Consider the following 27,789-nt stretch of genomic DNA (forward strand, 5'->3'; position numbering starts at 1 on the left):
GGCAGCCACTTTAAAAAAAAATAAAAAGGCGGGTGCCTGGGTGGCTCAGTGGGGTAAGCCGCTGCCTTCGGCTCAGGTCATGATCTCAGGGTCCTGGGATCGAGTCCCGCATCGGGCTCTCTGCTCGGCAAGGAGCCTGCTTCCTCCTCTCTCTCTGCCTGCCTCTCTGCCTGCTTGTGATCTTTCTCTGTCAGAATAAATAAATAAAATCTTAAAAAAAATAAAATAAAAAAATAAAAAGGCAACTACCACATGACCCAGCAATTGCACTCTTGGGCATTTATCCCAGAAATGAAAACTTATGTTCACACAAAAACCTATACAGGCAAGTTTATAATTTTATTCATAATAGTCAAAAACTGGAAATAACTCAGATGTCCTATAGTACATCAATATCATGAAATACTTCTCAGCAATAAAAGGAACAAACTACTGACACACGTAACAACCTAGAAGAATCCCCAGAGGATTAAGTTGGGTGAAAAAAGCCAATCCTTAAAAGTTATGTGCCATATATGGGGCACTTGGGTGGCTTAGTCGGTTAAGACTCTTGATTTTGGCTCAGGTCATGATCTCAGAATCAAGCTCCCGTGTAGGACTCTCCACTGAGTGGGGGAGTCTGCTTGAGATTCTTGCCCTTTACCCCTCTCTGCACCCCCCCCCCCCCCCCCCCGCTCATGCTTGCTCACTCTCTAAAATAAACAAATCCGGGTGCCTGGGTGGCTCAGTGGGTTAAGCTGCTGCCTTTGGTTCAGGTCATGATCTCTTGGTCTTGGGATCCGGCCTTGCATCAGGCTCTCTGCTCAGCAGGGAGCCTGCTTCCCTCTCTCTCTCTTTCTGCCTCTCTGCCTACTTGTGATCTCTGTCTGTCAAATAAATAAAAATCTTTTAAAAATAATAAATAAAATTTTAAAAAGTAAATCTTTTTTTTTTTTAAAGTTATGTGCTATATGATTTCATTCTTGAAATGATGAATTTACAGAAATGGAGACTGGATTAGTGGTTGTTGAAGGTTAAGTTGACGGTAGGGATGGGAAAGAAGTGGGTATGGCTCTAAAGGGGCAGCATGGAATGCTTCAAGGTGCTCCAAGTGTTCCCTGTCTTGACTGTATCAACATCAATATCCTGGTTGTGATCTCATACTATTGCATAGGTTTCCAAGATGTCTCCGTTGGGGAAACTGGGTAAAGAGTACACAGGATCACTGCACTATTTCTTTTTTTTTTTTTAATTAAGATTTTTGTTTTTTTAAGTAATCTCAATCCAACATGAGGTTCAAACTCACAACACCAAATCAAGAGTTGTATGATCCACCGACTGAGCAAGCCAGGAACCCCTGACTGTATTATTTCTTATAACTGCATGTGAAGGGCACCTGGGTGGCTCGGCTGGTTAGACATCTGCCTTCAGCTCACGTCATGATCCCAGGGTCCCAGGATGAAGCCCCACATCGGGCTCCCTGCTCAGCAGGGAGTCTGCTTCTGCCTACCCCTTCCCTCGTGCTCGCTCTCTCCTGGTCTCTCTCTCAAATAAATAAATAAAATCTTTTAAAAATTGCACGTGAATCTACATTTATCTCAAAATTAGTTTTATTTTTATTTATTTTTAAAAGATTTATTTATTTATTTATGAGAGAGGGAGAGAGAGAGAGCAAGCGTGAGAATGGGGAGGGTCAGAGGCAGAAGCAGACTCCCTGCCGAGCAGGGAGAATGATGCAGGACTCGATCCCAGGACTCCAGGATCACGACCGGAGCTGAAGGCAGTTGCCTAACAAACTGAGCCACCCAGGTGCCCTCAAAATTAATTCAATTTTAAAATTTAGTTTAATTTTTAAAAAGACATTTTCTGGCCCATGGAAAGGGTTTGGAAGAATAGGGGATAGTGACACTTCTCTGAGTAGACCTTTTTGTACAAGATATATTTCTGGAATCATCAATGGCTTGTGTGCTCAAAAATATAATAAAATTAGGGCGCCTGGGTGGCTCAGTGGGTTAAGCCTCTGCCTTTGGCTCAGGTCATGATCTCAGGGTCCTGGGATTGAGCCCTGCATCGGGCTCTCTGCTCAGCAGGGAGCCTGCTTTGCCCCCCTCTCTCTCTGCCTGCCTCTATGCCTACTTGTGATCTCTCTCTCTGGCAAATAAGTAAATAAAATCTTTAAGATATATAGATATAGATATAGATATAGATATGTAGATATATAGATATAGATGAAGATAAAACGAAAATGAAATACGAAACAATCCCCAAACCAACAACAACTGAACCTAGCTGTATTCACATGAATAATATCACCATAATGAAGGGAGAAAAACTAATCAAGTAACTTTTTAATATATATTTTTATGTATCAAAACAAAAAGACTGTGATTTTCCATGTGTACATATGCATTTAATTCTCTCCAGTACACTCAAGAATCACTGGATTTCCTGATCACTACATCATATAGCAAATCTATGTTTAATATTTTCAGGAACTCCCAAAATATTTCCAAAGTGGCAATCCTGTAAAATCTAGGATTTTACAATCCTGCTGGCAGTGTATGAGGGTTCTGAGGACTCCACGTCCTTGCTGACACTTGTTGGTGACATTTATGTCAATTCCTCAGCTTGAAGGAGGAGTCTGCTTGAGATTCTTGCCCTTGTGTGGACTGTCTCCTCCATTGTGTGGACTGTGTAAATTCAAATTCCAAATCCCAAATGGGAGAGCTCAGATATTTCAATCACTCAGGAGAGACTGTCCTACCAAGAGCTCAGGTAGACTGTACACGGTAGGCTCAAATCATACTTTTATTCTACTTGACAAATACAGCAGATACTAAATATCAGATAGTATGATAAACACTTCACAGATATTAAATTCTCATAACAATTCTAAAAGGTAGATACTATTATTATCTCTATTTTATAGATAAGGAAAATTGAGGCAATGACAGGTTAGCTGACTTGCCTGTATCAATGTAGACAGTATGTGTTGAACTGAGACTTAACCTCTTACTCTAGTCTGACTCCAAAATCTGTGTACATTCATTAACTGATTAAAAAGAAAATATCTAGCAATTAGAAATGTGGACTGAAGCTTTTTTAAAATATTATTTTTTAAAAAAAGATTTTATTTATTTATTTCAGATTTTATTTATTTATTTGGGAGAGAGAGCACACATGCACAAGAGAACAAGAGCCTGGGGAGCAGCAGAAGGAAAGGGAGAAGCAGTCTCCCCACTGAGCAGGGAGCCCGGACGTAGGGTTCAATCCCAGGTCCCTGGAATCATGACCTGAGCTGAAGACAGACGCTTAATGGAATGAGCCACCCAGGCTTCTCTTAAGATTTTATTTTTAACTAATCTGTACACCCACTGTGGGGCTCAAACTCACAACCTCAAGACCAAGAGTTGCATGTTGTACTGACTGAGTCAATGAGGCACCCTGGAACTGAAGATTTTTAGAGGTCTCAAGGGTGAAGACCGGTATTGGAGTTGCCAACATGGATAAGTCAAGTGCCATATTAAAATATTTAAAAGAGGTGGGGGAAGGACTAAAATTCATCCTTCTATGCCTCTATCTTGAGTAGGGGTGAAACAAAACTTAGAATAAAAAGGGGCTTTCTCTTTCCCTTTCTTTCAACTCTTCCATATTTAAAAAAAAATTTTGTTTTTTGTTTGTTTTTAAAGAGAGGAGAGGAGAACAGGAGAGGAGAGAGAGAATCTCAAGCAGACTCCAAATTGAATTCAGAGTCCCACATGAGGCCCAATCTCACCACCTTGAGATCACCACCTGAACCAAAACTAAGAGTCAGATGCCTAACTGACTGCACCACCCAGATGCCCTTCAACTTTTCGATATTTTTAAATCTTCTATAATTAATACATACTACATAATAAGAAAAGGGTTATGTATTTTTTATGGAAAGGATGGTGAAAATCCAACCTAAGGAGGATGAATGAAGCTAGGGAATGTTTACCTGTCATGAATAGAGTTGATATAAAGGTTGACAAACCAGGTGAGAGAATACTGGTACATGGGATCAATGTTAGCCAGGTCTGCAATGCTGAAGAATAAGACTGATGAATGTTTAGCAATGGCTCTGTAGCCTTCTCGAGACTCCGCTATTTTGAGTTCCGTTTTTTCTGCAATCTAGAAGAGAAAAATCCAGATAAATAGGAAATATGTTTTTTATTTATGTATTTTTCATATAATAAATTTTATATTTAAAACAATAACCTCAAACTCAATGACAAAATTATAGAGGCATCGTTTATAAGAAAATGCTTTATTATGCTAAAAGTTGGATAGAAAGAAAGGGAAAGGAAGGAAAGAACTAGTGAGGGAGAGAAGGTTGAAGAAGATAGGGAAGAGAACAATGGATGAAAAATAGTTTAAAGTTGTGCTTTTTGTTTCTGGGTGGCTCAGTGGTTTAAGCCGCTGCCTTCGGCTCAGGTCATGATCTCAGGGTCCTGGGATCGAGTCCCACGTCGGGCTCTCTGCACTGAAGGGAGCCTGCTTCCCTCTCACTCTCTCTGCCTGCCTCTCTGCCTACTTGTGATCTCTCTCTGTCAAAATTAATAAATAAAATCTTTAAAAAAAAAAAAAAAAAAAAAAGAAATACCAGAAATGTCAATATTTGCTTATTCTTTGTCTGAATCTGACATGTGTCTACTAATGTTACTCATCTTATTTTAATAGGTCAGAGAGAGGGAGAAAGAGAGCATGTGTACATGTGTGTTTACGATGTCAACACGCACACCAGAACCCAGCTCAAAGTCTGGCAAAATAGATATTCAGAAATAGTTCTTAGCTGATGGGGTTAGACATTAAGAGTACCTTTTTAAACTAGCTTCTCATATGTTAAACTTCTCTGGATATAATATGGGTGTTAGTTAATATTCAACCCCAAAAGAAAAAAAATTCTCCAAGATAACAGCTTTCCAATTGACAACTTGATCTGATAGATTGCTATTCTATAGGAAAAATGTGTAGAGGATTTATCCACCATTTCTCCTTCTTTGGACATGCTATGCAGACACTGCTGAATGAGTGTACCCATGTATCATGTTTATACTAAATGATCCTGTTTGTAGCTGATTCAGTCAGGAGGTAGAGATAGAACTGAACCCAAGACAAACTAAATTAATTTTTCTCCCAGGGAATTAGAACTTTAAGACCTCAGAAACTGAAGTCAAGTGGTACTGGGCATTCCTGCTAGTAAAAAATAATGGAACCAAATTTGGTTTCTACCTTCAAGACGAATGTATGAAGGAACAGATACAATAGTTTTACAGGAGACACTAGTCTTTTTATGGAGCAGAGAGGTACAGATGAGGACTACTCAATCTTAGAGAGGGACAAAGAGCATAGAAACATTGCGATTATTCTTGATGCCTGTATATACTTCCATAATTGGGAAAATAAAATGCTCCTTGTATTTTTTTTTCAGTCTAGTTGACACACAATGATACATTAGGTTCAGGCGTACAACGTAGTGATTGGATAAGTTTATGCTATGTTCATCACAAGTGTAGCTACCATCTCATCTGTCAGTATAGGGTACCATTATAATATCATTGACTATATTCCTTATGTTGCCCTTGTATTTTTCTAATTTGAGCTAATTTGAATAGGCTTCTGTTCCTTGCAAACAAACTTTCCCCAAAATTATACTGGAAGCAAACTGAAAAAGAATCAAAATGTTGACAATTAACAAGTCAGGAAATGACAGATATTGGTAAGGATATGGAGAAAGGGGAACCCTCTTACACTATTGGTGGGAATGCAAGCTGGTGCAGCCACTCTGGAAAACAGTATGGAGGTTCCTCAGGATGCTAGCTAGAGCTACCCTACAACCCAGCAACTGCACTACTGGGTTGTTTACCCCCCAAAATGCAGATATAGTGAAAAGATGGAGCACATTCACCCCAATGTTCATAGCAGCAACATCCACAATAGCCAAACTGCAAGGAGCCGAGATGCCTTTCAACACATGAACGGATAAAGAAGATGTGGTTTATATATTCAACGGAATATTACTCAGCTATCAGAAAGGATGAATATCTACCACTTACATCAACATGGATGGAACTGGAGGGTATTATGCTCAGTGAAATAAGTTAATCAGAGAAACGCAATTATCAAATGGTTATACTCATATATGCAACATAAGGACTAATGCAGAGGACAACAGGGATTGGTGGGGCAACCGATGGGAAGAAATCAGAGAGGGAGACAAACCATATGAGACTCTGGACTCCAGGAAACAAACAGCGTTGCAGAAATGGAGGTGGGTGTGGGGACAGTGTAGCTGGGTGATGGACATTAAGGAGGGCACCTGAAGTGATGAGCACTGGGTGTTATACTGAACTGATGAATCACTGAACATTATATCAAAAACCAACGATAACTGGCTAATTGAATTTAAATAAAAACATTTTTAAAAATGTTGCTAGGATTTCTTTTCACCTGCTGTTTCTTTGTTATTTCATTGGACATCATTTTAGCGGAGTCTAAGACTTTAATTGCACTTTCATCTTCTAAAATGTTCCCTTCTGAAGACGATAGTGTTTCTAAAATTTTTTTTTCTATATCTTTTAGCTGCTTCTTATTAGCTGCAGACTGAAGAATAAGGGCATTTCGTTCCTCTTCTAATTCTGGTCTAAAATGATAGAAACATTTATTCTAAATTTATAGTATTTTATTTAAATTCATATCTAAATATTAGATATCACAATTTTGCAGACATTTAAATAGATTTGTAGATATGTAACACAAACTAAGATATGTAACAAAAACTTTATCCTAAGGAAAAAAGTTAATTACATACAAATGATAATTTGAGAAATCTGAGAAAAAAAATGATCACTAATTGTATATATGTAAAATGTGGCAAAAACATGTACCACAGTAACTCTAAGAATGTGTTAAGTTTATCCATATGGCTGAGATGGTTATGTGAGGATAGGAACTAGAGAAGAAACACAATAGTCAACTTCTTATCTACTCCTTGGCTTTGTCACAGTGTTATTTTCATCATGTCTTCCACAAGAGCAAAAAAGATGACTTGTCATACAATTGCCTTTTCAAGTAAAAGATAAAGCTGGCACTTAACAACTTCACAAAGATAGTATAAAACTTCAAAATAACATAATTCAGCATGTTATAGAATTTGTTAGGACATGGTGTGTCTTCGATACTATGCAAGTAGGATTCATATATCGGAAGTAACAAAATTAATGATTGTGTAATTTCACTTATAATTTGATTTCATGTAATAGACTGCTTGATATTATGTGAAGCTCCAAGTGGAATCAGAGATTTCCTTCAGGAAGTAATTCTTTTTTTTTTCTTTTTCTTTTTTTTTACAGAGATCACAAGTAGGCAGAGAGGCAGGCAGAGAGAGAGGGGGAAGCAGGCTCCCTGCTGAGCAGAGAGCCAGATGCGGGGCTTGATCCCAAGACCCTGAGATCATGACCTGAGCCGAAGGCAGAGGCTTTAACCACTGAGGCACCCAGGTGCCCCAGGAAGTAATTCTTTACTAGTAGCTGTATCAGGTTATCTTAATATCTTTTCTTTAAAAAAAAATGCATATTAGTAATAGAAAAATACATAAAGTGTGAAAAAATAATAAAAATTACCCATGATCTTATCACTCTCAGAGATGATCACTGTTAACATTCTAGCATATTCCCTCCCAAACTTTTTAATATATGTGTATTAATATAATAAATACATATATCCATTCACATGTATATATCTATATTTATATTTATAAATTTATATTTATATTTAACTATATTTTTATACAATATTACCCATACCATGTATAGTTTTGCATCCTGCTTCTTCATTCTTTTTTTTTTTAAGATTTTATTTATTTATTTGACAGAGACAGAGATCACAAATAGGCAGAGAGGCAGGCAGAGAGAGGAGGAAGCAAGCTCCCTGCTAAGGAGAAAGCCCGATGCGGGGTCGATCCCAGGACCCTGAGATCATGACCTGAGCTGAAGACAGAGGCTTTAACCCACTGAGCCACCCAGGCACCCCTTGCTTTTTCATTCTTATCTAAGTATTTTATCACTCATTTTATTTCATTATTTCACCATATTATTCATCATCATTTCAGTGACATCCTGCATTTAAATCTTTGAACATATTTCTGACACAGCATATATTCTCCTGGGTGAACTTTTTTTGGTTCAAACAATCAGATACAAGTCAGAAGTCATGATACATCACCTGAATCCTACTAGAGTCCATACAAATCCATACAAAGAGTCCAGTATAGCATGGTTGACTTATGACTTACTTATAGAATGGCCATTTTCTCTTTTGAGAGAGAGAGGGTGTGCACATGAGCAGAGGAGAGGGGCAGTGGGAGAGGGAGACAGAGAATCTGATGCAGGCTCCACACTCAGGACAGAGTCTGAAGTGGGGCTTGATCTCATGACCCAAGCCAAAATCAAGAGTCAGGGGCTTAACCAACTGAGCCACCCAGGCACCCCAAAGATGGCTATTTTAAAAGACTATATACTTATAATAACAAAATGTAAAATTTGATAAGGTTTTGAAATAATCACATAACAAAAGTATTAATGGCCTACAAATGTTCCTCTCTAGACCATCTGGAAGCATATAAGAAAATACGTACCTCTCCTTTGCAACAACAATACCTAGTAACTGATCTTCAAGTCCTTCTGGAGTTATCATGAAATTGAGTAAAGACACCTTTGTAGCCAGTTCTGGCATATAGTGTGGATTTCTCAGTTTTGTGGTGATATAAAACTTGAAATCAAAGGAATATTCAATAATGACCTCACCAAGTCTGATGCAATCAATGCCACCTATATTTCAGAAAACAAATGCATGGTAAGTAAGCCAAAGTTGTATAGCCCCTCCCTCTGTTAAGGCTGTTCCTAGGTTACAAATAAAGGGTCCTAAAGTAATTTAAAATAGAATAGAGGTGTGACAAAGTCATAGAGGCAAGTAAGCAATTATACACCAGGACTCATTCATTCTGGGATGGCATAAGACATTTTCTCTGGTTATGGAGCTTTCCAAATTAAGATACCTTTTTATCTTATCTCCTTTATCAATTCTCAATCATGATTCCAAGATTATTTATATATGATTGAAGCTCTTAAAAGTACTAGAATTTGTTATGGAAAAATAATTTGTTATGGAAAAATGGACATACCATCTTTTCACTCATACATAGAACTTAAGAAACAAAACTGATGAACATAGGGAAAGGGGGAAAAAAGAGAGGGAGGCAAACCATAAGAGACTCTTTATAGAGAACAAGCTGAGGGTCACTGGAGGGAAGGTGGGCCAAGGATGGGCTAAAGAGTGGTGGGTATTAAGGAGGATACTTGTTGTAATGAAAACTGGAGGTTATACATAAGTGATGGATCACTAAATTCTACTCCTGAACCCAATATTACACTATATTGTAATGAACTAGAATTTAAATAAAAACTGAAAGCCAAGCAAAGAAAAAAAAAAGTACTAGAGTGTGGCACAGGTAAAATTTTTATAAGCAGAAGACTTAAGGTGGGCAATGTCAACTCTAGTCACATTAACCATTACTATTCATAATAATGGACTTTGTGACTCCATGGTCACAAGACAAAGAGATTTCAGGTTGGACTCAACTTCTTTATGTTCTCTACTGAGTAACAGTCTATATAACAGTGGTTAACATAATGAACAGAGGACAAGATATGTATTTTAGATTATCTGACCAAAATTCTTTCCTGATACTTGTTCTAAATTTTTCACTTATAATAATGACAAAGAAGTCCTGAGTTATTAATATTATACTTAAATTTATATAGTGACTTTCTTGCTTCAAAGACCATTGAACCATCTTCCAGTTCTAGCAACTATTAACTTGTACCTTGTTTAAATGTTTGTCTAAGTAGTAAAGGCTCCAAAGAGGGGTCCAGTTCTTCACCAACATTTTCTAATAGAAGTGGAGTTCCGAACTGAATACAGTTTTCCAATGTTCTCATATAGTCGGAATCGGATAGCTTGATAACACTAAGCTGATTCTCTCTTTCGGAGTTTTTGATCCACTTATTGGCTTGACCCTGTGGGTCAATCATTAAAGGCCTAGAATACAATAAGAGACATTCTGAGAGGAATACTTAGATGTTAATTTTTTTAATTATATAATTTAAATAACAAACACCATCAATCTGTACAAAAGCAAAGTGTTTCACTCACATTATCAGGATTAATCTTCACAAGAGTCCTTTGAGAGAAAAGTAAAAAGGATTTTTATTGTCATTCATTTATTCATTTTTAAGATTTTATTTATTTATTGACACAGAGAGAGAGAGTACAAGCAAGGTGAGCAGGAGGCAGCGGGAGAAGTAGATTCCCTCTCAGCAGGGAGGCTGATGCAGGCTCCATCCCAGTACACTGGATTCATGACCTGAATTGAAGGCAGATGCTTAACCAACTGAGACACCCAGAGGCCCCAGTCATTTATTTTTGAAATGAGGAAATTCAGTCTCAGGGAGTACTTTGTCCAAGGTTCCAAAACTAGTTCCATGTCAGAAGTATAATCTTGTGAACCTCTAAGCTGTGCTCTTTCCAATATAATGCACGATCTTCATGGTAATTTTAATAAATGACATCTATTAACATAATATAAAAATAAGGCTATTTATTTGATAAAAATTTAAAATAAGAGATCCACCAGCCTCTAATGGATTTCCTCAGGTTTGAGTAGTACCATAAACTAATTTCCAAATTTTATCTGATATATATTTGAGATCTATTTAATAAAATTTTCTATGTAATTATGGTAAAGGCTTTCTGTTCGAGAACAAATAATTCTTCCAATCCAGGAGCATGGAACATTTTTCCATTTTTTTGTGTCTTCCTCAATTTCTTTCATGAGTACTTTATAATTTTCTGTGTATAGATTCTTAGTCTCTTTGGTTAGGTTTATTCCTAGGTATCTTATAGTTTTGGGTACAATTGTAAATGGGATTGACTCCTTAATTTCTCTTTCTTCAGTCTTGTTGTTGGTGTACAGAAATGCAACTGATTTCTGTGCATTGATTTTATATCCTGACACTTTACTGAATTCCTGTACAAGTTCTAGCAGTTTTGGAGTGGAGTCTTTTGGGTTTTCCACATATAGTATCATATCATCTGCGAAGAGTGATAGTTTGACTTCTTCTTTACCAATTTGGATGCCTTTAATTTCTTTTTGTTGTCTGATTGCTGAGGCTAGGACTTCTAGTACTATGTTGAATAGCAGTGGTGATAATGGACATCCCTGCCGTGTTCCTGACCTTAACGGAAAAGCTTTCAGTTTTTCTCCATTGAGAATGATATTTGCGGTGGGTTTTTCATAGATGGCTTTGATAATATTGAGGTATGTGCCCTCTATCCCCACACTTTGAAGAGTTTTGATCAGGAAGGGATGCTGTACTTTATTGTGAAAATGTCTATGCTACCTAAAGCAATCTACACATTTAATGCAATCCCTATCAAAATACCCTCCATTTTTTTCAAAGAAATGGAACAAATAATCCTCAAATTTATATGGAACCAGAAAAGACCTCGAATAGCCAAAGGAATATTGAAAAAGAAAGCCAAAGTTGGTGGCATCACAATTCCGGACTTCAAGCTCTATTACAAAGCTGTCATCATCAAGACAGCATGGTACTGGCACAAAAACAGACACATAGATCAAGGGAACAGAATAGAGAGCCCATAAATAGACCCTCAACTCTATGGTCCACTAATCTTCGACAAAGCAGGAAAGAATGTCCAATGGAAAAAAGACAGCCTCTTCAATAAATGGTGCTGGGAAAATTGGACAGCCACATGCAGAAAAATGAAATTGGACCACTTCCTTACACCACACACGAAAATAGACTCCAAATGGATGAAGGACCTCAATGTGAGAAAGGAATCCATCAAAATCCTTGAGGAGAATGCAGGCAGCAACCTCTTCGACCTCAGCCGTAGCAACATCTTCCTAGGAACAACGGCAAAGGCAAGGGAAGCGAGGGCAAAAATGAACTATTGGGATTTCATCAAGATCAAAAGCTTTTGCACAGCAAAGGAAACAGTTAACAAAACCAAAAGACAACTGACAGAATGGGAGAAGATATTTGCAAACGACACATCAGATAAAGGGCTAGTATCCAAAATCTATAAGGAACTTAGCAAACTCAACACCCAAAGAACAAACAATCCAATCAAGAAATGGGCAGAGGACATGAACAGACATTTCTGCAAAGAAGACATCCAGATGGCCAACAGACACATGAAAAAGTGCTCCACATCACTCGGCATCAGGGAAATACAAATCAAAACCACAATGAGATATCACCTCACACCAGTCAGAATGGCTAAAATTAACAAGTCAGGAAATGACAGATGCTGGCAAGGATGCGGAGAAAGGGGAACCCTCCTCCACTGTTGGTGAGAATGCAAGCTGGTGCCACCACTCTGGAAAACAGCATGGAGGTTCCTCAAAATGTTGAAAATAGAACTGCCCTATGACCCAGCAATTGCACTACTGGGTATTTACCCTAAAGATACAAACATAGTGATCCGAAGGGGCACGTGTACCCGAATGTTTATAGCAGCAATGTCTACAATAGCCAAACTATGGAAAGAACCTAGATGTCCATCAACAGATGAATGGATCAAGAAGATGTGGTATATATACACAATGGAATACTATGCAGCCATCAAAAGAAATGAAATCATGCCATTTGCGACGACGTGGATGGAACTAGAGCGTATCATGCTTAGTGAAATAAGTCAATCGGAGAAAGACAACTATCATATGATCTCCCTGATATGAGGACATGGAGAAGCAACATGGGGGGGTAGGGGGATAGGAGAAGAATAAATGAAACAAGATGGGATTGGGAGGGAGACAAACCATAAATGACTCTTAATCTCACAAAACAAACTGGGGGTTGCTGGGGGGAGGTGGGATTGGGAGAGGGGGAGGGGGCTATGGACATTGGGGAGGGTAAGTGCTATTGTGAGTGCTGTGAAGTGTGTAAACCTGGCGATTCACAGACCTGTACCCCTGGGGATAAAAATACATTATATGTTTATTTAAAAAAAAAAATTTTGGAAGGGGAGGGGAACCATAAGAGACTATGGACTCTGAAAAACAACCTGAGGGTTTTGAAGGGTCAGGGGTGGGAGGTTGGGGGAACAGGTGGTGGGTAATGGGGAGGGCACGTTTTGCATGGAGCACTGGGTGTTGTGCAAAAAGAATGAATACTGTTACGCTGAAAAAATAAATAAAATGAAAAAAAAAGAGAGGGGAAAAAAAAAGAACAAATAATTCATGGTTGAAGATATCGAACATATGAACATATTTAAATGAGCAAGGGAAAAAAATGCCTAAACATTCTCAGGAGACAAAGAAATTAACAGAAACAGAATCACAGATAACACAAATGTTAGAAATAGTAGCAAGAAATTTTAAAACAGTAAGGAGCAAGATGGTGGGGAGTAGGAGACTGGAATATCATCAGGTCCCAGGAGTTCAGATAGATAGTCATCAAACCATTCTAAACACCTACAAACTCAACAGGAGATAAAAGAGAAGAAGAGCAGCAATTCTAGGAACAGAAAATAGACCACTTTCCAGAAGGTAGGACATGTGGAGAAGTGAATCTGTAGCGACGGGAAGATAGACTATGGAGGGAGGAGGGGCCAGCTCCTGGAAAGTGAAAGATCTGAGGCACAGTCGGGCCACTGCTCTTTGAGAGGATACCCCACAAGCAGCAGATTTGGGGAGACCCCCTTCTTCATCCTCTGGGAGAAATGGCACAGGAGCACACTGCAGGAGACTGGTCAGGAGATTCTAAATGGGCCCATGCACCAGAGATAGAAGCACTCGGTCACAAGCTGGGTGAGCACGAAGTAAGGCCAGAGACCAGGGGGACAGGAGTGACTGGCTGCTTTTCTCTGAGGGCACACTGAGGAGTGGGACCCTGAGCTCTTGGGTCCTCCAGGGCCAGAGATTGGGAGGCCACCATTTTCATTCCCGTCCTCCAAAGCTGTACAGAAAGCATTCAGGGAACAAAAGCTCCCGAGAGCAAACCCAAGCAGATTACTTAGCCTGGCTCCTGGCAAGGGCACTGCAATTCTGCATCCAGCAAAGACATTTGAGAATCACTGCAACAGGCCCCTCCCCCAGAAGATCAGCAAGAATATGCACCCAAGACCAAGTTCACTGATCAGTGAGAACTGCAGAACTCCAGAGCTAGGGAAAAGCAACATAGAATTCATGGCTTTTCCCCATGATCCATTAGTCTTTCAAAGTTAAATTTTTTTAATTTTATTTTTTTCTTATTCTATTTTTAAAAATTTTTCCTCTTTCCTATTTAACATTTTTAAACTATTTTATCAATACCTTTAAAAAATCTTTTAAAATTTTCATTGTTATAGTCATATTTTATCCCTTCACTGAATTTAACCTTATTTCTTGTATACATATAGGTTTTTTTTTCTTTAAAATTTTGGGATACAATTTCTTCTAATAGATAAAAATATACCCTAAATCTAGCACACAGCTTTGTTCTAGTCTCCAGCCCGACCACATTCTTTCCTTTTCTTTTTTCAACCAACTTCTTACATCAATTCCTTTCTTAGAATCTTTTTAAAATTTCATCTTTATAGTCATATCCCATCCTTTCATCGTGTTTACCCTTATTTTTGTATATATATGTTTTTTCTTTCTTTAAAATTTTGGGAGGTAGTTTCTTCTAAAAGACCAAAATACACCCAAAATCAATCAAGCGTGTGGCTCTGTTCTATTCACCAGTCTAAAATATATCTATATCTATATCCATATTCCGCCCCCCCCCCCGGTTTCAGGTCTCTTCTGATTTGGATAGTGTATATTATTCTGGGGTTGCTTTTATCCTTTTAGTATTTTGTTCTCTCAATCATCTATTCTTACTTGGATAAAATGACAAGGAAGAAAAACTCACCACAAAAAAAAAGGACAAGAGGCACAACTGATGGCTAGGGACCTAATCAATATGGACATTAGTTATCTGTGAGAACTAGAGTTCAGAACCATGATTATCAAGGTGTTAGCTGGGCTCAAAAAAAGCATGGAAGATATTAGAGAAACACTTTTTGGAGAAATAAAAGAACTAAAATCTAGCCAAGTTAAAATTTAAAAAGCTATTAATGAGGTACAATAAAAAATGGAGGCTCTAACTGCTAGGATAAATGAGGCAAAAAAGAGAATTAGTGATATAGAAGACCAATATAGAGAATAAAGAAACTGAGCAAAAGAGTGACAAATAACTACTGGACCACAAGGGGAGAATTTGAATCACATTGAGATACCACCTTACACCAGTTAGAATGGCAAACATTAGCAAGACAGGAAACAACGTGTGTTGGAGAGGATGTGGAGAATTTGAGAGATAAGTAATACCATAAAAACAGTATTAGAATAATAGGGATTCCAGAACAAGAAAGAGAGAGGGGGGGGCAGAAGGTATACTACAGCAAATTACAGCAAAGAATTTCCCTAATTTGGCAAAGGGAACAAGCATCAAAATCCAGAAGGCACAGAGAAACCCCCTCAAAAGCAATAAAAATAACCTACTAGTAAAATTTACAAGTCCCAGTGACAAAGAGAAAATCCTGAAAGCAGCTTGGGACAAGAGATCTGTAACATACAACGGTAGAAATACTAGATTGGCAACAACCTATCCAAAGACACCTGGCAGTCCAGAAAGGACTGGCATGATATATTCAGAGCACTAAATGAGAAAAATATGCAGCCAAGAACACTATATCCAGCTAGGCTGTCATTAGAAATAGAAGAAGAGATAAAAAGCCTCCAGGACAAACAAAATTTAAAAGAATTTGCAAACATCAAACCAGCTCTACAGGAAATATAAAAAGGGGTCCTCTAAGCAAAGAGAGAGCCTAAAAGTAACAGACCAGAAAGGAACAGAGACAATATACAGTAACAGTCACCTTACAGGCAATACAGTGGCACTAAATTCCTATCTTTCAATAGTTACCCTGAATGTAAATGGGCTAAATGTCCCAATCAAAAGACAAAGGGTATCAGAATGGATTAAAAAAAAAAAGACCCATTGATATGTGGCCTACAAGAAACTCATTTCAGACCCAAAGACACCTCTAGATTTAAAGTGAGGGGTAGAAAACAATTTACCATGCTAACGGACATCAAAAGAAAACTGGGGTGGCAATCCTTATATCAGATAAATTAGATTTTAAGCCAAAGACTATAATAAGAGATGAGGAAGGACACTATATCATATTTAAAGGGTCTGTTCAAGAAGATCTAACAATTTTAAATATCTATGCCCCTAACTTGGAACAGCCAATTATATAAGCCAATTAATAACAAAATCAAAGAAACACATCAACAATAACACAGTAATAGTAGGGGACTTTAAGACTACCTCACTGAAATGGACAGATCATCTAAGCAAAAGATCAACAAGGAAATAAAGGCTTTAAATGACACACCAGACCAGATAAACATCACAGATATATTTAGAACATTCCATTCCAAAACAACAGAATACACATTCTTCTCTAGTGCACATGGAACATTCTCCTGAATAGATCAATTCCTGGGTCACAAATCAGGTCTCAACCAGTACCAAAAGATTAGATCATTCCCTGCATATTTTAAGACCGCAGTGCTTTGAAACTGGAACTCAATCACAAGAGGGAAGTTGGAAAGAACTCAAATACATGGAGGCTAAAGAGCATCCTACTAAAGAATGAATGGGTCAACGAGGAAATTAAAGAAGAATTTTTTAAATTCATGGAAACAAATGAAAATGAAAACACAACTGTTCAAAATCTTTGGGATATAGCAAAGGCAGTCCTGAGAGGAAAGTACATAGCAGTGCAAGCCTTTCTCAAGAAATAAGAAAGGTCTCAAGTACACAACCTAACCCTGTACCTAAAGGAGCTGGAGAAAAAACAGCAAAGAAAGCCTAAACCTAGCAGGAGAAGAGAAATCATAAAGATCAGAGCAGAAATCAATGAAACAGAAACCAAAAGAACAGTAGAACAAATCAATGAAACTAGGAGCTGGTTGTTTGAAAGAATTAATAAGATTGATAAACACCTGGCCTGACTTATCAAAAAGAAAAGAGAAAGCACCCAAATTAATAAAACCATGAATGAAAGAGGAGAAGAGGAGAAAGAGGAGAACATCTAAGAAATACAAACAATTATAAGAACATATTATGAACAACTATATACCAGCAAATTTAACAATCTGGAAGAAATGGAGACATTCCTAGAGACATATAAACTACCAAAACTGAACCAGAAGAAACAGAAAACCTGAATAGACCCATAACCAGTAAGGAGATTGAACCAGTCATCAAAAATCTCCCAACAAACAAGAACCCAGGGCCAGATGGCTTTCCAAGGGAATTTGATCAAAACTCTTCACAGTGTAGGGATCAAGAGTCCATATCTCCATATCACCAAAGTCAACTATGAAAAACCCACAGCAAATATCATTAGCAATGGGGAGAAACTGAGAGCTTTTCCACTAAGGTCAGAACACAGCAGGGATGTCCACTATCATCAATGCTATTCAACATAGTACTAGAAGTCCTAGCCTCAACAATCAGATAACAAAAAGAAATAAAAGGCATCTGAATCGGCAAAGAAGAAGTCAAACTCTCATTCTTTGCAGATGATATCCTATTTTATGTGGAAAACCCAAAAGACTCCACTCCAAAGCTGCTAGAAGTCATATAGGAATTCCATAAAATGTCAGGATATAAAATCAATGCACAGATATCAGTTGCATTTCTATACACAAACAGCAAGACAGAAGTAAGAGAAATTAAGAAGTCGATACCATTTACAATTGCACCCAAAACCGTAAGATACCTAGGAATAAACCTAACCAAAGAGGCAAAGAATCTGTACTCAGATAACTATAAAGTACTTATGAAAGAAATTGAGTAATACACAAAGAAATGTAAAAATTTTCCATGTTTATGGATTGGAAGAACAAATATTATGAAAATGTCTATGCTACCTAAAGCAATCTATACATTTAACACAATCTCTATCAAAATACCATCAACTTTTTCAAAGAAATAGGACAAATAATCCCAAAATGTATATGGAACTAGAAAAGACCCTGAATATCCAGAGGAATGTTAAAAAAGAAAGCCAAAATTCGTGCCATCACAATTCCAGACTTAAATCTCTTTTTACAAAGCTGTAATCATCAAGACAGTATAGTAGTGGCCCAAAAACAGACACATTCATCAATAGAACAGAGAACCCAGAAATGGACCCTCAACCTTATGGTTAACTAATCTTTGACAAAGCAGGGAAGAATGTCCAATGGAAAAAAGACAGTCTCTTCAACAAATGGTGTTGGGAAAATTGGACAGCCAAATGCAGAAAAATGAAACTGGACCATTTCATTACATCACACACAAAAATGGTCTCAAAATGGATGAAAGACCTCAGTCTGATATAGGAATCCATCAAAATCCTTGAGGAAAACACAGGCAGCAACCTCTTTGACCTCAGCCACCCCAACTTCTTCCTAGGAACATCGCCAAAGGCAAGGGAAGCAAGGGCAAAAATGAACTATTGGGACTTCATCAAGATCAAAAGCCTTTGCATAGCAAAGGAACAGTCAACAAAACCAAAAGACAACCAACAGAATGGGAGAAGATATTCTCAAATGACGTCTCAGATAAAGAGCTAGTATCCAAAATCTACAAAGAACTTAGCAAACTTAACACCCCAAGAACAAATAATCCAGTCAAGAAATGGGCAGAAGACATGAACAGACATTTCAGCAAAGAAGACATCCAGATGGTCAACAAACACATGAAAAAGTGTTCCACATCCCTTGGGATCAGGGAAATACAAACCAAAACCACAGTGAGATACCAGTCAGAATATTTCAGTCAGAATAGCTGAAATTAACAAGTCAGAAAACGACAGATGTTGGTGAGGATGTAGAGAAAGGGGAACCCTCCTACACTGTTGGTGGGAATGCAAGCTGGTGCCACCACTCTGGAAAACAGTATGGAGGTTCCTCAAAAAGTTGAAAATAGAGCTACCCTATGACCCAGAATTTGCACTACTGGGTATTTACCCTAAAGATACAAATGTAGTGATCCAAAGGGGCATGTGCACCCAAATATTCATAGCAGCAATGTCCACAATAGCCAAACTATGGAAAGAACCTAGATGTCCATCAACAGATGAATGGATAAAGAATCTGTGGTAAATATATACAATGGAATATTATGCAGCCATCAAAGGAAATGAAACACTGCCATTTGCAACAACGTGGATGGAACTAGAGGGTACCATGCTAAAGTGAAATAAGTCAGTCAGAGAAAGACAACTATTATATGATCTATTATATGAGGAATTTGAGAGGCAGGGCATGGGGTTGTGGGTGGGAAAAAAAGAAAGAAGATGGGATTGGGAGGGAGACAAACCCTAAGAGACTCTTAATCCCAGGAAACAAACTGAGGGTTTGCTGGGGGGTGGGGGGATAGGGATAGGGTGGCTTGGTTATAGACATTGGGGAGGGTATGTGCTATGGTGAGTGCTATGAAATGTGTAAGCCTGATGATTCACAGACCTGTACTACCGGGGCAAATAATACATTATATGTTAATAAAAAAAATTTTTTTAACCACTGTGATTAAAACGTAAAAGAGTTGGTGGAAAAGGTGGATAATGCTTAAGGAAGATCTTCAGCAGAGAGATGAAACTATAAGAAAGACTTAAATGGAAATACCAGAAATAAAATATATGATGTCAAATCTAAATAATTCCTTTCATAGGTTGTATGGTCTCAATATAACCAGATAGTCTTATAGAAATTACCTAGACTGAAATTCAAAAAGAAAAAAGAATGGTTAACAGCAAAACAGAGCATCCCTTAGCTTTTGGAAAATATCAAAAAGACTTACAGATGTAAGTGATCCTAGAGAGAAAAGAAGGAGAAAATGAAATAGATCTGAGAAGCTCAGAGAAGTTGAGAAAAAATACCAAGATTAAAACACACACAGACACACACACACACATCTATGCACATTTACCTAGACACATCATAGTCAAACTGCTGAAAACTAAGGAAAGAGAAAAATTTGAAGATTGTCAGCAGAAAAAAAGACATTGCATAAAACTATGCAAGCAAGAAGCAATGGAATGACATCTTTAAAGGGAAAGCTACCTAAACACCTGTCAACTCAGAATTCTAAACCCAGCAAAAAATAGCTTCCAAAATGAAGATGAAATAAAGAAAAAATGCCGAGTTTATTAATTGCTAACAGATCTATATACAAGAAGTATCAAAAAATAGACTTCAGGCAGTGCCTGAGTGGCTCAGTTTGTTAAGTAGCTGCCTTCAGCTCAGGTCATGATCCCAGGGTCCTGGGATTGAGCTCCACATCGGGAGCCTGCTTCTCCCTCTCCCTGCTACTCTACCTACTTGTGCTCTCTCTCTGTGAAATAAATAAATAAACTTTATTTTAAAAATATTCTTCAGGAAAAAATTTTAAAAAGAAATAATATTCTTCAGGCAGAAGAAATATAAAATCAGAAACACAGAACAATGAAATGGTCCAAAAATAGGAGGAAAAAATGAAGGAAAATATAGAAGAGTCCTTTTCCTTATATTTAATCACTCTAACAGACAAATTATTGTCTAAAGCAAAAAAAGTAACAATTTATTGTGAGATTTAGGACATATGACAAAGTAAAATATGCAACAACAGCACAACAGGTAGAAAAGAGATACTGGAATTATACTGTTGAAAGATTCTTACGCTATATGTGTAGTAGTATATTATTATATGAAAGTATTCAGTGATAAACTGAAGACATATATTGTAAGCTGTAAGCAAATACTAAAAATAAGTATATTACAAATAAGCCAGTGAAATCATAAAAAATTGCAATTAATCCAAAGCTAGTTGGAAAAAAAAGATAAAAGGAATAAAAATAAATGAGACAAAAAAAGAACTAGCAATATAGCAGATTTAAATCTAAATGTATCAGTAATTCCATTAAGTAAAAAAGATCTAAGTACTCTGATTACAGGTGAAGAGAATTATGTCAATTATATGTTAATTCAAAAACAAAAAAACAAAAAGACAAAAAGTTATGTCGCCCCCTCTCTCCATTTAAAAACCCTCAAATGGTTGGAAATGTTCTGCATCTTGATTGTGGCAGGGATCACATGATCATAGACCTTAGTCAAAATTCATAAAATAGCACATCTAAAAGGGATAGATTTTTACTGTATATAAACCATACCTCAATAAACCAATTTAAATTTTTTTTTAGGTGAGAAAAACAAAGACATTTTCAGACCAATTCACAAGTCCTCACTAAAAGAAACACTAAAGGGCCAAAGGTAGTATTATAATTCCATGAGGAAAGGATGAATACCTCAATAAACAATAACACAGTGCTGGGGTACATGGCTATCATTATTAAAAAAAAGTAAAATAAAATTAGATTCTTACTTTTTATCATACCCAAAGATACAAAAAAGAAGCAAGCATCAGAGTCCTAATTTCAAAAAGTACATTGTTTTCCCAGCTTATGACTCTGAGAACTATATCTTGACCTCCAGTACCCATGTTTGTTACTATCATGGCTTGACCCCAAGCCGTAGGTAACTAAACCTAGGGTGGATATTTGTCCCAAGCTAAGCCAATCAGTTTTTTCTGTCACAGGAACTTGAAGTTTGACTTGATGGTCCTGGTTAATCTATACTTTTCAAATGATGTGTTTTGTGAATTTAGGAACTGAAGCTTCCATAGTGAACAGCCATATGCACAGGGGAACAGAGACCACAACATTAGAAACAGATTAATGAAGCAGCTGTGCAGAGAATAACACAGAAGATGGTTCCTACACCCTGAGGGACAGAAAACAGACCAATTTTTACCTTCCATAGGCCTGGTGGCCCAAACTTTCTCTAAGGTACACTTATGATAGCCTAAGGTACACTTAAGACAGAATAACCAAAAGAGTGAACATTAGCTACATTACTGGGTTTTTCTGTCAGGAGTTACAGAGAGGAGACTAAACCTCTGTGGCCACTTATATTGGTGTTAACAAGGATGACAGCCATAGATGACTAGACTGGGCTCAAGTGGCAAGAACTGAAATTTGAACTATAAGGACAGAGAGTAATCCTTTAAAAGTCACCCAGCCCATGGCCTATGGACCAGCTGGTCCACAAATAACAGGTGGAAAGGGTGACTTTATTGGAATATTACTTTATTAGGAGAGTCTTTCTGCCAGAAATTGACAGATTGTTGTCCTCAATTTACATATGACCCTGAAACCTCTGGTTTCCTCAAATTTTAATTAAGATACATATAGACCAACAGCATTTTCTGAACTGCAATTTAAAAAATCCGAATAGCCACCAATGCATTGAAAGGAGTTCTAAAACAGAATTACAAAAATTTGGAGTATAATATTCTGTTAAGTAGAACTTTCCCTGCCCTACCAGAGAGCATATTTTTTTGAATAGCTGAATATACTTTCTCAGATTATGATAAATTTACTATAATTATCTAGAAGTCTCAATCTAAGGATGTTCATACTCAAGCAAAATTTGAGAGGATAAATACTTAAAATATGATCATATACATCCTTATTTTGTTAAAACAATACTGTCAATATAAAGGAAACTTAGATGTCTTAAAGTAAGGGTTTCAAAGAATATAAACAAATAATAACTCAGACTCTCAAAATGTAAGATTTCTTTATACGTGTTTCATATTCCACAAGACGACTAAAATTTCCACTACAATTTTAAAGGTAATAAATACAATATCCTATTCCATGCACTTCACACAGTAATTAAAAACAAGGATTTGGAAGATAAATGGCCTAGATTAAAATTCTGACTCCATCATTTTAGCTGAGTTATCTACTAAATTTCAAATTATTAAATCACTCCAGGCCTCAATTTCCTCTCTGTAAAATGGAATAATAGTAATATCTAACTCGGGAATTTTTGAGACTTTAGGGCACTTACAGAAGTGCCTGAGGAATGTAAGAGCTCAATGGTATTAATATACATGAGATAGTGTCCCATGAAAAGACTTAAAATTAAATGACAACACGGATAATCACTTATAGTAAATGATTCCTCAAATAAGAGTAATTGTCAAAGTTTTTCAAAGTGCTATAAATAAAAGGATAATAAAACCATTTGTAAAGTTCATATAGTTATCACACTATCAGTGTTAGCAATTAAAAAAGATATCTGTGAAATTGCATAAATGATCAAGTCATAGTATCTTTAAAACACGTAGAAATACCTAGTTAAAACACATAAGGAAATAGCCAAAAACTGGAAAGAGCCCAGGTGTCCATCAATAAGAGAATGCACGGTGATATAGCTATTCAATGGAATATTACTCAGCAACAAAAAATAGGAACTTTGTGCTTTGTGGAAGAAGCCTTACTCAAAAGAGTATATACAGTATGATTCTGTTTATATGAAGTTCCAAAACAGGCAAAACTAACCTGTGATGGGAAATAATCAGAGTAATAATTTCCTACTGTGGGGAAAGAGTAAGGATTTACTGGGAAGGGACATAAGGAAACTTCCTGATGTTAATAATGTTCTGTATCTGTACCAAGTCTACACTTTTGTTGGAATTCATGAGTGTTATACTTAACTCTTGTGTATTTCATTATACATAAATTCTACGTGAAAAGAGAAACAAACAACAAAAACAACTGAAGTTAATGATACGCATGCTGAAGGATTTGGGGGAAAAGTATAACCATATCTGCAACTTATGTTGCAATGTATAAAAAGGATGAGTTGACAGATGGATAGAGGGATGGAAAAGTATGTGATAAAGCAGCAAGAAAAATGTTAACTGCAGCATCTAGGAGGTGGTAGGTGTGTGGGTGCTTACTCTAAAGTTCTGTCAACTTTTCTCTACATTTAAATACTTTCAGATAAAATAATCGAAAAATACTTTATTTTCCTTACCAACGCCTGGAGTTATTAACAATCACTCCATTATCTATGGAGAAAGTATCTGTTGGCAATCCGGCAATATTCCAAGCTCTAATTTTTACTGGATCACCCAGAGTCTTACTCAATGAGAACTCCTCTGAACATGGAATTTTTTTCTCCTGTAAGAAATAAACAAATATCTAATGTTTTATCTCATTTTGTTAGCTGAAATATTTTTAAATTTTTGATTTGTCATTGGATATTATTTAACTCTAAAAAAGTAGATAAAAACTGAATTAAAAGTTGGACTATAAAAGTATTTTACTGATCGAGCAAGAAGAAAACACAAGACCCCACACTTTCAGCGATTTCTTCTCTTCTTCATCCTTATTACCATTTTTCCTCCATAATATCCCAAAACATACTTTGAATGTTCAAAAGGAAACTTACAAAATATAAAACTCTTACCCTGCACAACTTGCTCCAGTTTTCTGTACATCTTTGTCGGAAGCCAGAAGTGAAAGCACCAAGATAGGCTATTACTCCTGCTGATACTAAGACATCACCAGTCAAATTTTCATATATTATCTGAAGGTCATCTGCAGCCTGAGACCATCTGTGAGATCAACCAAAGGCAAAAGGGCCTCAACACAGAGAATGATGGAAGACAGTAATAGAAAGGGTAAGGGATTTCTAGTCCAAATTCTATAACAAAAAGCCATGAAATGTTGGACTCCTATCTATAAAAGGAGAAGTGCTATAATATATCTATGCTATATGAATGACAATCCACCTTCTATTATTAGATTATCAGACATTTCTTGCAGAACTTGACCCTCCGGAATAAGCAAGCAAGAAAAAAAACCTGCTAGCATTTTGTCTAATGATTTTCTTCAGGATGATTTATTTGGCCTAGTGGCCCTGCTGTTTGTTTCAGTATTTATTGTTAGTCTGTATGACATAAAAACACTTCCAATTCATTACTAAAAATTCCATTTAAGTTGTATAAAAGCTGGCATACTGGTGCTAAGGTTAGTATTCTTTCCATTTCATGAAGTCTTTACAATAAAAAAATGCATTTCAAAATCACCTAATCTGCACTATAAAGTACTATCAAAGGCCTATTACCTATTCATGCTATTCACCCAACACATATAATTAATAAATGAGATAGCTGGTTGGCTAATACCAATAGATTAGGATAAAGCTAAACTGTTTTACTGAGATCAGTTCAGTTATATCTTCTTTGAAATAAATTTTAAGAAAGTGAGTCATATATCCACTACTCCCCCTACCCTCAACCCTGGGCAAACATTTTATTATGAAAAAATTTAAACACACATAAAATTGGAAATAACTATACAATGATCACCAACACACTCACCATGTAGATTTAAAATTATCATCTGCCTTATAAAAAATTTGGAAACAGGTGGCAAACACCATCCTTGACATTGATATTCTGTTGGGAGAGGCCTGGCCAGGTACCTTGTTGAATGCCCTCATTCTAAACTAGACACTTAAAAATCAATAATTATAATAAACACTCAAAGAAAGTAACATATTCAACCCTTAAATGTTGTTAAAATAAGTAGAAATCTGACCTTGATTTTTCTCCTCCCAGTCCTCCAATTAGTTTTGAGGCTCTTTCAAGTTTCTTAGCACAGAGTTCCACCTGGTCTTCTAAACGAGCCTTTTCCTCAGTTTTCTCAATAAATGTTGTTTGTAAATTTTCCAAATGATGTTCTACTTCTGCTAATTCTGCTCTCTTCTGATTCAAAAGCTCCATTATCTCAGCTAAGGACTTCTGGGCTTCTGTTAAGCGGGCTTTCTTAGGAGCCACTACCTGTTTGGGAACAATATATGCAGCTAGAATGTGTGCTTTCTAAAACTGACACCTGTATAACCCTTTATAGACATGATGAGTTAAAAGTGATTATTATTATAAATATATTTGTTACTTATAATAATAAATTAAGCTAAATAAATATTTTGCCTTAAATCTTACATTTTTTTTTACCTAGTAAAGTATATATTTTATATGTCATATAAAATATATAAAACATCCTGGACTAGCAAATGATCATCTATAAAACAGATGAATTATTCAAGACTAACAAAATATTTAATATGTAGCAAAAACAGTGCAAGATATAGCAAAATGTCTCAAAAATACTGAGAAGTTGCCATTCAACTGTTGCCAAAAACAGAGGGGGAAAAACATGTAGCATAAATACAGGACTATGCTGTGTGTGTGTGTGTGTGTGTGTGTGTGTGTGTGTGTGTGTGTGGCATTTTGAAGTGTGTGTGTGTGTGTGTGTGTGTGTGTGTGTGTGTGTGGCATTTTGAAGTCTGCAGTCTTCTTCCCCGTTGTCTGAGGCATACATTGCCTTGGGGGGATTAAGACTATGTTAATAGAACTACAAGGAGAAAGAAAGCCTTGATGTTCAGTTTCACTACCAAAACTGAATTTTCCTCAACAAATCTTGAAAAGCTGCACTTTGTTGAGAGAAAGGAGATTTTCTAAGGTTCTATTATTATGTTCATTAATATATCAAGGATGGGGTTTAGTAAACTTGATCAGGGAGTGTATTTTAAATCATTGGTACAAAGAATTAAGAAGATGACCAAAGAGAATAGACACCAGTTTGAAAGAAGGAAGATCTAAATCTGGTTTATTGCCATGAATGAAGCTGATGGCAAAGAGGGAAGGAGCAGGGAAGGATCAGACACAAATGTCCTGTTTTCTCTCCTCAGGGCTGAAATCCTGAAGGAGGAATATGTTAAATAAATAGAGAACAGGAAGCTCCACTTTCTACTTTTGACTTCAGAGGAGACCTTACTGAATATCTCCCTTCAACCCTTCCGTAGCAACATGGGGCAGCTGCATCAGAATTAAAATGGCAGTGTGGAGGTGTAGAGTGGGATGTCAGGAAAGATTCTGAATGCCTTGGCTTCTCTGCTTCATGCCTTGTGAGACATGTGGACATGAGTTAGGTTGAAAGCTCCAAAACCTGTGATGGGGAGGGGACAAGATGTTCAATGGAAGAATATCCCAGATAAAATTAATTTTATTTCTTTGATAAGTCTATTCCCCTGAAAATAACAATCAAAATCCCGACCTCTCTACAGGCATATGTACCTTACTAGGAAAATCTTTCCAATTGTGACAGCCTTATCATTTACTCTGAGATTCTTTTTTTTTTTTAATTTTTATTTATTCATTTGAGAGAGAGAGAGAGAGAGAGCACAAGCAGGTGGAAGGGCAGAGGAAGAGAGAGTAGCAGACTCCCCACTGAGCAGGCAGCCTGATGCGGGGCTCGATCCCAGGACCGTAGGATCATCACCTGAGCCAAAGGCAGATGCTTAATGGACTGAGCCACCCAGATGCCCCTTCTGAGATTATTCTAAACACATGTTACCATGTATTTTTATCTGCCTTTTTATTTATATTTCCTGCTTCCCTCAGTGGGATTCTGCAAGCTACAGAGGGCAAGGCCAGTGTTTCCATGGCCCTTTTCTAGCCAAATTTACAAAATGATTTTAACCATTCTCCATAAAATGTTCCTTACCTATGCATGCTGTTGCTTCAGGGAAATAGTTCATGTTCTGTCTCTTAACTCTACTGGGTCTTTTAACTTCTGAACCTTTGACTCAATATTTTAATCTGCCACTTTGCCCTTGAAGTTTTGGCTTTTGCCCCAAGTCTCTACAGGTGTAGGTCAGTCTGGCCCATTCACCCCTGAGCACTACCACTCACTACCACTAGCCCAGACTAGGTTATATCA

The 27,789-nt window shown here is 37.0% G+C and overlaps 1 protein-coding gene across 1 annotated transcript in view; it reads right to left on the minus strand.

Annotated features, from left to right (window-relative positions):
• DNAH12 (dynein axonemal heavy chain 12) overlaps nt 1–27,789 on the minus strand; it is a 247,019-nt gene that overhangs the window by 51,399 nt on the left and 167,831 nt on the right. The window contains exons 54-60 of the mRNA XM_045992256.1: nt 25,606–25,847; nt 24,470–24,617; nt 24,035–24,180; nt 9,884–10,098; nt 8,636–8,828; nt 6,451–6,643; nt 3,959–4,131 (exon numbers count right to left, since the gene is read on the minus strand). Coding sequence (XP_045848212.1) covers nt 3,959–4,131; nt 6,451–6,643; nt 8,636–8,828; nt 9,884–10,098; nt 24,035–24,180; nt 24,470–24,617; nt 25,606–25,847 — 1,310 coding nt within the window. The remainder of the gene's footprint in view (nt 1–3,958; nt 4,132–6,450; nt 6,644–8,635; nt 8,829–9,883; nt 10,099–24,034; nt 24,181–24,469; nt 24,618–25,605; nt 25,848–27,789) is intronic.

Source organism: Meles meles, chromosome 20 (assembly GCF_922984935.1).
Source record: "Meles meles chromosome 20, mMelMel3.1 paternal haplotype, whole genome shotgun sequence".
NCBI classification, from domain to species: Eukaryota; Metazoa; Chordata; class Mammalia; order Carnivora; family Mustelidae; genus Meles; species Meles meles.